The sequence below is a fragment of the Chanodichthys erythropterus genome, chromosome 17 (genome assembly GCF_024489055.1).
Source record: "Chanodichthys erythropterus isolate Z2021 chromosome 17, ASM2448905v1, whole genome shotgun sequence".
Taxonomy (NCBI): domain Eukaryota; kingdom Metazoa; phylum Chordata; class Actinopteri; order Cypriniformes; family Xenocyprididae; genus Chanodichthys; species Chanodichthys erythropterus.
In genome coordinates this window covers 11233205-11246124 of record NC_090237.1, presented here as the reverse complement: position 1 = coordinate 11246124, position 12920 = coordinate 11233205, and the positions used below count along the sequence as shown (strand labels likewise).

Below are 12920 nucleotides of genomic sequence, written 5' to 3'. Positions count from 1 at the left end.
CTTTTAACTTTGCTTGTCGGGTTGGTTTGAATGCAATTAAAACTGCCCAAACAAAATCTAATGTTAAAATGTCAAGGGTCAAGAGCTCAACTAAAACAAACCCTGACCTCGATGATGGTAACTTAAAAATAGTGATTTTCTCCTTTGGTGATTCTGCTTGTTATCATCAGGTGTCTTCAATAATGGTCAATCATCACTCAATTAAACACTTATTTATCTCATTAATGCTTCAGTGGGTGGAATAAAAATATGGCAGGACTTTTACTCTCTGACCCCTGGACTTCCCATCTCTGCTTGTTAGTGTATATTCTTTGGCCTAAGCAACAAAGGCCTATGTGGTGCTAAACCAGACCGAGCTACCAAGCAAACATGCCGTTGAGGATTACAAAATATTGAGCAGGACTAGACTCGACAGTAACGCAACTACATGTCAGTAACTGTGTTAATTCTAATGCCTGATCTGATATTAATGATTCATGTAGGCTACAGTCAGATGATCTATGTCTGTGTGTCAGTAACTCAAACCTGTGACTAAACGTCAATTTGCGTTGTTTCTCTTAGTAGGATGAAAATAATCTGTTATTTAAGTTATATAAAGAAAGTGATCAAAGAAAGCTCCCTTTGCAATCGTTGGAGCAGCTGGAGCTGTCAATCAAACAGCGCAAGTTTATCTGATTGCACTGTTAGTGAAGATGAAAGCATTTGTTAGTGTGCAGAAATTGAGTTGTAATGACGAGATCCCTGCTTTCATTCACTCAATATGTCTGTGATCGGCTACAGCAGTGGTCACCAACCTTGACCTTTTTGAAAGACAAGACCTACTTGATAGAAAAGATAGCCCAGATTGTATTTAGTATTTTTTTCGTGGTCAATGTAGATTCTGATTTATTTATTTATTTTTTTACAAGCAAATTGGCCGATTCTGATACTGGTTGCAGATATTTATTAGTAATATTATTATAATAAAAATACATAGCCATTTCAAATTAGAGGGAACCATTGCTTTTTAATCACAATCCAAACAAAGATGCTACGCACGTTGCATGAGCAGTTGTTTTTTATTTGAATTAGATTTAATTTCAAGATTTAAAGCAAAAACAGAACAGTCTGACTTTATCTTTGTGAAATTCTAAATGCTACACACACAAAAAAAGCATGAAACAAAAACAGCAGGCTGAATGGGACGTAAATTCACTCTCTAACAGCAGGTGGCGCTTATGGAGCAGCAGTGATACAGCGTTTCCTTGGTTACCGCTGTAAACAAAGCTGAAATGCACTAATAATTAGCTACTTTATTCGGAGGTATGAGGAAAAAAAGTGGGTTGGTGATTCGTTTAGTCGCTCATGCGCAATATTCTATAGGTTCTGTACTGCTAGTAGTAGTGCACCTGATGATTCAATTGATTAGTTCATTTCATGAGTCTTTCGGGTTTTTGAGTCGTTCCTTAATCACGTGACAGACCCATACGCTAAACCAATGCATTCTGAGCCGGAAAGAGAATTGATTAGTTCTTTTTATGAGTCTTTCGGGTTTTTTAGTCCTTCCTTTCATGAAATGAACTAATCAATTCTCTTTGTTTGCATAAGTAGTTTGCATAAGTAGTAAATGTGTTGGGGAAGTAACACGTAACATTTTAATTACATTTTGCTAAAATGAACGAAATGAACGAAATGACTCGAAAAAAGATTCGTTCATTTTGTTGAACGAGACTCAAAAGTCAGAGTCAGTAAAATGATCCGAACTTCCCATCACTACATAGATCTAAATGTAATGCAACACTTTTCACGATTAGTTAACCAGAGCTGTAATAGTAAAAACGCCCTAAAAGAGAGAGTAATACTTGGCTATTTCATATGCAAAGATGTCAGCCAATCACAGCAGTGGGTGTTTACACTGAAGTCTCACAGCAGACATGCCCCTTAAAACAGAGCTTTCAAACCAGAGGCTGAAATCAGGGTAGGAAAAATGCCTTTTATTTATAAATTATGACTATTTTGGATATAAAAAGCATACTAACATTATAAGTGCACCCTAGGAAACATTATAAAACAATAAACCAACACAGTTCATGACCCCTTTAATTTAAACCCTGTCCGGGAAACCGCCCCATCATGTTGAAACTAAATATTTCTCCAATTATAGTCACAGTGTGATTTTAAAATGAAACTGTGAGGAAAAAAATACTTATGCTTGGTTGCTTATTGATTCATCTTATTATGCTTCCTTTCACACATGTTGTATTGCTATGATGATGTATAAAATCCTGTCCTGCTTTGGTAATTTGAACATTATCATGTAGAAAGTATTCAGGCAGTATCATGCGGACTCACGCAGACATCAAGATTCTGTGTATGAACCTCAGCAATGGTGACAAATTTTTCAGATAAACATTAACTTTGAGCATCACAAAACAAGCTACTAAAGTCACAGAAAAGATTTTAATTCATTAAAGTTATTTTATGGGTTGGGGAATGTTATTTAGTGGACCTTCAGGGAACATTCAGGAAGTTCTTTGAATGTTTAGGGGACTGTTACTATAGGACGTTCTGTTAACTTCCCAAATGTCTTCTCTCTAACGTTAAATAACCATAAAATAACCAAAATAGAATGTCCCCCTAAAGTCATATCGGGAATGTTATTAAATGACCAACAGAGGACCATGTGGGAACGTTCTGTTACTGTCCCAAATGTCCTATTTGTAACGTTCTTTTTTGACCATAAAATAACAAAAATGGAACATCCCCTTAAAGTCACATAAGGAACCTTGAACTGCAGCACTTTCATTACCAAAAGAGGACGTTTTAGGAACGTCCTAAGTGTTCTGTAAAGGTTCTGAATTTTTGTCACCTTTAGAGAACTTTTAGGGAATGTTGCGCAAGGTCCTGAGAATATCACCTTCTGTGTGGGAAGTAAGTAGACTCATACGTTTTTAATTTTTTATTTTTTTTTGTTTTATTTTATTTTGTTTTAATTAACTTTTTCTGTAACGTTGTACATCATTACGTGATGATGGTACTTACCAGTTTTGTCAGCCATTTCCCTCAGTGCTTTATCTGCTTTATCACCCAAAGCTATTGTGTGTATAATGGCTCCACATTCAATTGCAGCTGTGACACAAGTATTAATGTCATCCGATGCTTCACCATCTGTCAGAAAAATGATTTCATCCCCTATCACATCCCCATTGTCCTTTTCGAGTACCTTTAAGTTTTGAAGACAAATACAGATCATTGGTATAAAACAAACTGTAGGCTATATACTTAACACATCATAAACATGATCAATATTGCACCTGTAAGCCAAGATTGAGGCCTTTACAAATGTATGTCCCTCCATCTGCTACTTTTGGCAACAATTTGATGAGTTTCTCTCGTGTGGATTCACTGTCAATAGTTGTCAAGGGGCTCAGAGTTAAAGCATCAGAACTAAAGGTTACAATTCCAACACTGGCTTGATCCTCAATGATGGTCTGCAGGAAATGTGTGGCAGCCTGCTGCTGTCGGAGGATTCTGGAGCCCTAGAAAATGGGTGCAATAAAAAAAAAGTGCATGTAATATCAGGTTTATACTCATTTAAAATAATTAAGATCATATCAGAGCATTGAAGGTTATAATAATTGTAAGCATCTTTGATTTCAAGTAAAGTTAATGTTATGGCATACTGTCATGCTTCCTGAGACATCGAGGACGAGACAAACAACCCGATGCTTTCGCTGCACAACTTTGAAAGTTGGCGCTGGTGGAGAGGACAGCAGTGGCTTCAGAGAACGAAGTGCGTCTTTATCAACAGAATCCTCAAATATCACAGTCCGTGTTGCTTTGCCACATTTTTTGTTTTGCAAGTTTTGGGCTTCATAATTGTGCTCGTTTTCACGACAAAAAGTGCTCACCTGAAACCAAATATTTAGAATAATTACTTTATTCTGTATCTTGCATGAAATGCACTGCAAATGGTCAAAGATACATTTTGCATGTGTGGGGACATGTAAAATCTGTACTTACAGAATCCAGGCTTGGAAAGAACATTATAGAGCTGTCTGTGTTTTGATATTTGTTAGGAAAAAACTTGCACCCTTTAGTCGGTAGTAAAGTTTGTGGATCAATGTGGCACGGTTGAAGTGATTCATCATAAAACTGACCTTTAATGTTTTTGCTACACCTAAAGATAAGCAGGAAATCAATGGTTGAGATAATTTACAATGACTTTTAAAAAATATTCTTTTTTATTAAGTTTTATGACCTTGTAGCTTCAATACGGCCATTAGATTGGTAGAATGGATTTGTTTCACTGTATTCATCATACACGCCCCATCTCAGATGAGCCCATTCATGAACCAAGACCTTTCCTGCAAACAAACAAGCAAACAAACATTCTTGTTAATAAAACAGTTAATGAAACAGATTACTAGATTAACCTGGATAAATGTTGAAGGATAACAAATGACATTCACCTCTTGACCCATAAGTCTTAGTGAGTGTATCGTCTCTGAGGAAGTCTGGGGTGAAATGAATGAACAGAGCCTCAGCTCCACATTCACCATATTGAAGAGTGTAGGGTTCATCACCATATGCTGGATTAGCATTATCAATTCTTATGTTTGCCTGCATTTCACATTGAAATTGTTAGCAGTATGTTAATGAAATGAGTAAACAGTACCCAGATAGCAAACAATGATCAAAACAATGTTAAATCAATGTTAATGTGTCAACGTTAACCGCATTGAATCAATATCACTTTTGCACCCGCTAATAATGTTGAATAAATGTTGAAGTTTCAACAAAAAATCTATGGAAATGGCATTGATGTTGCTTCAACATCATGCTTGCACTCGCAGAAAATTAAACAACTATGTTGATGTTATTGAAAATGTTGGTCACCATTTTGGTGGTCAGTGTTTCCTTTAGTTGTGCAGTTTTTTGTGAGAGTTTGTGGTCTTTGTAACAGTGTTTACCAAAGCACATAATTTGTTGCAAAGAAAAACAGAAACAAAATGATCCAATAATATAGTTTTCTGCCTCATAAAACAGAGTAGTTTTTTAATCTTGTTCCTGACCAAAAGTGGTTAATATTTGTTATTAAAATATTATGGTCACCAATAATATTTTCTTGCCACAGATCATTTTTTAAAAAATACATTAGAGGAAACAAACTTTTGACACACACAGACATCAAGAATCAACATATGAATCTCAACAATGGTGACATCCTTCATGGCGCAATGCATGCTGGGAGCCATCAAAGTATACAACTCATGACTCCCGGCATGCATTGCGGCATGAAGCATGTCACCATTGTTGAGATTCATATGCTGATTCTTGATGTCTGTGTGTCTAAAGGTTTTATGCACTTTAAATGTAACAATTCAGAATGTCTGATCTGCAGAAATAAAATATCATTGGTGAATATAACTTATTAAAAACAAATGCACACTTTTGGTCAGGAGTACAATTAGAAATTGTTTTTGCTGCTGATGATGTAAACTATATCACTCAATAACCTTTGCTTATGGTGTCTTTGCAACAAATTATAATTTTAATAAACACTGTTACAAAGACCACAGACTCACATGAAAAGCCAAGAGTCAAACTGCCCAACTAAAGGAAACACTGACCACCAAAATGGTGACCAAACATTTTCAATAAAACATCAACATCTAAACCTCTGTTAATTCTCAAAAAGAACTTCTGCTGAGATCTTGAGAGATTCAATGTCTTATTTTATCTTCAGTTGATTACAGGCTGTGTGGTTTTAAGTCAGTTCCCAGATAGCAACACTGTGTCGGCCCAGATCCGGCCCACATCTGGCACATGCGGAATGATGATCTGGGCCACATGTGGCAGGAATGGTGGCACTTGGGCGGACCGCTCCTGTTTGCCAGATCTGGACCACAAGCAGGCCATAGAAATGCCAAATGTCAGCCAAGAGCAAAGAACTGGACCTTATCTGATCCACAAAAAATTTAAATATCATTTATAGAGTCATCTCAGCATTAAAAATCCTGTTATCAAGCAGAATCAGTGAAGAAAAGAGGGAAACAGAAAAAAAGAGATGAGCAGAAACACAAGAACTACAACTGACTTCAGCCACAGCCTTCGATGAAATCAACTGAAGATAAAAGATATTAAATCTCTGAACATCTGATTGAACAACTCCACAAACAGCATTACCAGCTTCACTTATTACTAACCAGACTGATTTTATTTCTGTCACACGTCTACAGAAGCTCTTATTGAGAATTAACAGAAGTTTAACTCTCATGTTTGTTTCATTTAAGGTTACCATGATGGTGATTGATGTTTCCATTAGTTGGGCTCTTAACTTTTTACCTATATATATTCATCTTCTCTGGCTGCTGTGGTAGTGTTTCTGTCAAACACATTAGTGGTAGCAAAGTAAACTGAAGTATGATCATATAATCATTATTAACTTTTGATGATTTTGTAATCATGAAATAGCCTATTTCGCTTAAGTCATAATAATTGAATACAAATATTACTGCAAAAAGAGATTCAGATATATTGCAGAAATCAGTTAAAAGAGAAACTACTTAGACAAACACAGATATCAGTAATCAGCATATGTGTCTCAACGATGGTGACAATAAACAAAATATTTAGACAATCAGATCAGCGGCATAATGCTCTGATGCATTCTGGGAGTTTTATACTACAGTACCCAGCATGCATTGCGGCTTACACGATGCTTTTGATTGTCACCATAGTTGAGAATCATGTGCTGATTCTTGATGTCTTAGTGTGTCATCTGAAAATGCCTTTTTAAATAAATAATAAAAACAAAAATTTCTGCAATACAGCTCAAGCCACAGAAACAGTGTTTGTAATTTTTTTTTTTTTTCATCTAAACAACATCATCGATTCAGACTATTTCACAATGATAGTAAAATCATCAACAGCTAACACCTGATTTCATTTCAATTTCTGTTGCTGCAGCTGCTAATGTGTTTGATAAACACACCATCACAACAGTCAGAAAAGACGGTAATATATGCATAAAGTTAAGAGCCCAACTAATGGAAACATCAATCACCATCATGGTAACCTTAAATGTAACAAACATGAGAGTTAAATTGAACTGTTAATTCTCAGTAAGATCTTCTGTAGACGTGTGACAGAAATAAAGTCAGTCTGGTTAGTAATAAGTGAAGCTGGTAATGCTGTTTGTGGAGTTGTTTAATCAGATCTTCAGTGATTTAATGTCTTTTATCTTCAGTTGATTTCCTCTAAGGCTGTGACTGAAGTCAGTTGTAGTTCTTGTGTTTCTGTTCATGTCTTTTTTTCTTCTTTCCTTCAGTGATTCTGCTTGATAACAGGATTGTTAATGTTGAAATGACTCTATAAATAATACATAAGATTTTGTGGATCAAATAAGGTCCAGTTCTTTGCTCTTGGCTGACATTTGGCATTTTTGTGGCCTGCTTGTGGTCCAGATCTGGCAAACAGGAGCGGTCCGCCCAAGTGCCATCATTCCTGCCACATGTGGGCCAGATCATCATTCCGCATGTGCCAGATGTGGGCCGGATCTGGGCCGACACAGTGTTGCTATCTGGGTTGTAGTTGTGTTTCATTTTCTGAGAGTGCAAGCATGATGTTGAACCAACATCAATGCCATTACCATTGATTTCTAGTTGAAATTTCAACAATTTTCAACATTAATTGTGGGTCATTGTTCGAAAATTTGATCATTGTTTGTTATCTGGGTAATATTTGACACATAAGATACAATGGCATAATTATCTGTACCTTTTCATAGGACTCTGTTCTTGCTTTGGTAAATTCCTTACTATTCCAGTGGGGTGGAACGAGTATCGTGGCTTCTTTGAAAAAAACCTTTTTATCCAATGCTTGATGAAGATGAATCGACCCTTTAGTGACCATGTCCTGTCAGAAGGAAGAAAAAAAACTCAAAATGTGTGGTATAGTATTTATAAAAATAATTATACTTTAATTTATTAATTCACAGATACTATCAATTAAACTTGATTTATATATATATTTTTTAAGATTTTCTTGAAAACTGCAACAAAGTATTATCTTTCACAAAATTCACTAAAACCATTCATGCACATTTTGTTAAATAGACAAAAAAGTATATTTTTACCTTGATTTTATCAATGAGTGTGTTATCCTGTGGTACTCTTGAACTGATTGCAATGGTAACATCAACATAACCATTTCCATCTAGTTTGATTCCAGTGGAGGAAGACAGCAACATCCATAAGACCATCACTGTTCTTGAGTCCATAGCTGTAGAGTTTAGATCAACAGAAATTCCCGAAACCCTGTTTAGAACAATTTCAAAAATGATCTTGAGGGGTCTGATCAGAGAGGTGAAGGGGTGGATTCTGGAATCCACTGCTGCTTCAATACATGTGTTTTAAGTTATTAATCAACATTTATCTTTCTGTTAAATTATTTGAATGACTTCTTCAACGTATATTAAAGCATTTATTTTCCTTTTCAAACACTAGAAAATAATTTTGAATATTGTTATCAGTATGTTTTGGGAAAGTTTCCTGCTCAGAGCAGAGCTCAGATCAACTTCAACCTTGAAGAAGCTGTGAATCATGTGTATCTGTGTATGTGCGCTAAGTGTTCTGTGCAGGTCCTTTGTACTGGTGGACAACTGGCACAATGCTTGAGACCAGCAGACAGAAGTCATGACCCCAAAAGGACACCCAGTACCTAAACCCTAACTGACAACTAAGGAAAATCCCAAATTCAGTATCTCAGAAAATCAGAATATTGTGAAAAGGTTCAATATTGAAGACACCTGGTGCCACACTCTAATCAGCTAATTAACTCAAAACACCTGCAAAGGACTTTAAATGGTCTCTCAGTCTAGTTCTGTAGGCTAAACAATCATGGGGAAGACTGCTGACTTGACGGTTGTCCAAAAGACAACCATTGACACCTTACAAGGAGGGCAAGACACAAAAGGTCATTGCAAAAGAGGCTGGCTGTTCACAGATCTCTTTGTCCAAGCATATTAATTGAGAGACGAAGGGAAGGAAAAGATGTGGTAGAAAAAAGTGTACAAGCAATAGGGATAACCGCACCCATGAGAGGATTGTGAAACAAAACCCATTCAAAAATGTGGGGGAGATTCACAAAGAGTGGACTGAAGCTGGAGTCAGTGCTTCAAGAACCACTACGCACAGATGTATGCTAGACATGGGTTTCAGCTGTCGCATTCCTTGTGTCAAGCCACTCTTGAACAACAGACAGCGTCAGAAGCGTCTCGCCTGGACTAAAGACAAAAAGGACTGGACTGCTGCTGAGTGGTCCAAAGTTATGTTCTCTGATGAAAGTAAATTTTGCATTTCCTTTGGAAATCAGGGTCCCAGAGTCTGGAGGAAGAGAGGAGAGGCACACAATCCACGTTGCTTGAGGTCCAGTGTAAAGTTTCCACAGTCAGTGATGGTTTGGGGTGCCATGTCATCTGTCTATTCAACACTGGTGTTGGGCCACTGTGTTTTCTGAGGTCCAAGGTCAACGCAGCCGTATACCAGGAAGTTTTAGAGCACTTCATGCTTCTTGCTGCTGACCAACTTTATGGAGATGCAGATTTCATTTTCCAACAGGACTTGGCACCTGCACACAGTGCCAAAGCTACCAGTACCTGGTTTAAGGACCATGGTATCGCTGTTCTTAACTGGCTAGCAAAGTCGCCTGACCTTAACCCCATAGAAAATCTATGGGGTATTGTGAAGATGAAGATGCAATATGCAGAGGTGGAAAGTCCAGGGGTCAGAAAGTAAAAGTCCTGCCATATTTTTATTCCATCCACCGAAGCCGTGTAAAAGTTAATGAGGTGAATAAGTGTTTAATTAAGTGATGATTGACCATTATTGAAGATACCTGATGTTAACAAGCAGAATCTCCAAAGGAGAAAATCACAATTTTTAAGACACGATCACAGAGATTGGGGTTTGCTTTAAAAGGGCTCTTGGATGATAAGGTGGTGTTAGTTCTGTTTTCACATAATCATTATTTGACCTGAATCACAGAACTCATTGAGAGCCTAATTTCTGAGTTAGATTTACATTATTTTTTACAGCAGCACTGTGATTCTACAGCAGAGGATCAGAATATGTTGCTTGTCACCATCATTGAGATTCAAAGGCTGATTCTTGATGTCTGTGTGTGCCTTTTTTTTTTTGGATCAGTGCAACTTTTAAAGAAATGTTTTTTATTGATAAAGTTGATCTTCTGTAGAATCACTGTGCTGCTGTAATCAATAATGTAAATCTAACTCAGAGATTGGGTTCTAAATGAATTCAGTGATTCAGATCAAATAATGATTATTTGAAAACATAACCAACACCACCTAATCATCTTTTGCCTTTGTGCTTGTCTGGTTTGCTATAACACAGTTAAAACTGCCCAAACAAAATAATATTAAAAAGTCAAGGGTCAAGAGCCCAACTAAAGCAAACCCTGATCTCTGTGATGGTTTCTTAAAATTTGAGATTTTCTCCTTCACTGATTCTGCTTGTTATCATCAGGTGTCTTCAATAACAATCAATCATCACTCAAATAATTTTCTCATTAACTTTAACACTGCTTCAGTGGGTGGAATAAAAATATGGCAGGACTTTTACTTTCTGACCCCTGGACTTTCCACCTCTGCTCATAACACCTGAGCAGTGCCACAGACTGATCAACTCCATGCCAGGCCGCATTGCTGCAGTAATTCAGGCAAAAGGAGTGTTGTGCGGGGGTGTCTGCGGTCTGAGGTGACAGGCTTCTATGATATTAGGCTGCGTAGCCTATAATAAAAGATAATGAATTTCAAACCTGAACCAAACATATTTTTATTCAAAGATCAACAGTCTGTCATTAGTCTGTCACAAAAAAACAACATTAGAATCATGAACTTAAATGTCATTGTGAAAAGAAAAACCTTTCTGTATAGCCTAACGCTAATAAGCTTAAACGAAAATAACGAAATAATTAAATAAGTGGTGAAGTATTTTCTTTGTACACAGTGCCGCGAGCAATCAATCACTCCTTTACGCGTGCATCACTGTCCTCCTCGTGGCTGCAGCAACTTGCGCTCTCTTCATCAAGGCATATCTAAATTCGCGCCTACGGTTTTTTTTAGAACTTAGAAAAAACATGCTGCAGCCAATGAGCAGTCGGCAGGGGCTGTTTGCAGGATGACTCAACCTCCGCAGACAGTTTTTAATGTATATCAGACAATAACTAACAACTCAAGATTTTGTTTTAGTATAATTTTCGGGACAATTAGGGCCAGATTCGGGATTCGGGACAACAGTTTAGATTTTGGGACGTCTGGTCACCCTAAATCTTCTTAATGAGGTGTATGGCAAGCCGTTTTGACTTTTATTCACATCTCAGGATATGAATTCTTGATATCAACAATTCAGTTGTTGATATCAGGAATTGCATTTCCACTAGTAACAATGTTAATTCTTGATCAACATTTGAATTTCCACTAGTAAAAGTAGAATTCTTGATATCTTTAATTGTATTTTCACTAGTGAAATGTCACCATAGGCTGCCATTCAAATTCAATTGTTGATATCAACACTGTAAAAAAAAATCTGTAGTTTTTACAAAATAATTTTGGCAGCTGTGGTTGCCAGAATAATTTTGTAAAAAATACAGAAAAACTGTAAACACATTTACAGAACAAACTGTAATTGAAGAAAATTTGAATGTAAACCAATAAATTCAACAATGCGCACTACTACTAAAATCTGTTTTGTACCTTTAACATATACTGACAACAACCATAATAACACAGGTGTTAAAAGAGAAAGAATCAGAGTTAATCACAAGTAGCTTATCCACTAGCTGAAGTATTTACTATTATAAAGAAGGTGTACAGAGTCATTCACGCAAACACCATCATGGTAACCCACAACACTTCTATAATGCAATAAACATTCATTAAACAACAGAAGATGTAACATAAAACCCTAATGTACATGGCTGATAACAAAAACTATTAACAAACATGATTATTTAAACAAAATACTTTCAAATGTGGAGTGTCACACAGGGAATTGTGGGAACATCAGTTTACAGATTTTGACTGTAAATTACACATTGATTTTGTCTTTTTTTACTTATAAAAAGTCTTTTTATCTTTCATATTGACGTAAAGGATCTTGGCACGCGCTGCTGCTCGATCTACCCTGCGTCTGCTGCCTATCCCACTGCCAAGTCACCGGGATTTCACTTTTCCCAGCTGCTCGCGATGGCCAGTCCGAGACTGCCTTATATTTAGCACAGTTAAAAATTAATAATAAAAATGATAGCACTTTGGGTGAAAAAGGTCATCCTCTGTGTTCATTCTTTTAAACTACTCCTCAACATACATGCAGTAAATAAAGTAGTTACATCAATGAGATGACAGTAGTCGGCAGCCACACCCCCATGCAGTACAGCCCACGGCGCAAATTACAAGACAAAAAATGGAAAAATAGAAAATCGGTTAGATTTTATTTATTCAAATGGTTGTTTCTAAAGTCATAATTTAGCAAAAATAAAATTGAAAAAAGGGGGAAAAAATGGCAAATATCCATTGATGATGTAACCGAAAAACAAGAAAAATGAACATCTGGTTTCAATTTTTCATTTATGCATTTGAATTGTATAGTCTGAAAATTGAATTGTAAAGCGTTACACGGACCCAGGCGTTAATTTTTCTTGTTTTTCGGTTAGGCCAACATCATCAGTGGATATTTGCCATTTCCCCCTCTTTTTAATTTTGCTTTTGCTAAATTATGACTTTAGAAACAGTCATTTGAATAAATGAAATCTAACCGATCTTCTACTTTTTTTGTCTTGTAATTTGCGCCGTGGGCTGTACCATTAGCACGGGGGTGTGGCCGCAGACTACTTTCATCTCATTGACGTAACTATGACAA

At 36.6% G+C, this 12920-nt stretch overlaps 1 protein-coding gene across 7 annotated transcripts in view; it reads right to left on the bottom strand.

Annotated features, from left to right (window-relative positions):
• Positions 1-12920, bottom strand: part of LOC137004454 (calcium-activated chloride channel regulator 4-like) — a 41100-nt gene that overhangs the window by 21756 nt on the left and 6424 nt on the right. For all 7 annotated transcript variants that reach the window (XM_067364786.1, XM_067364784.1, XM_067364791.1 and 4 more), the window contains 8 exons: positions 8120-8300; positions 7762-7899; positions 4452-4602; positions 4241-4346; positions 4003-4159; positions 3663-3890; positions 3294-3518; positions 3022-3202 (listed from right to left, as the gene is read on the bottom strand). In XM_067364786.1, the coding sequence (XP_067220887.1) occupies positions 3022-3202; positions 3294-3518; positions 3663-3890; positions 4003-4159; positions 4241-4346; positions 4452-4602; positions 7762-7899; positions 8120-8263 (1330 nt within the window). In that variant the 5' untranslated portion in view covers positions 8264-8300. The remainder of the gene's footprint in view (positions 1-3021; positions 3203-3293; positions 3519-3662; positions 3891-4002; positions 4160-4240; positions 4347-4451; positions 4603-7761; positions 7900-8119; positions 8301-12920) is intronic.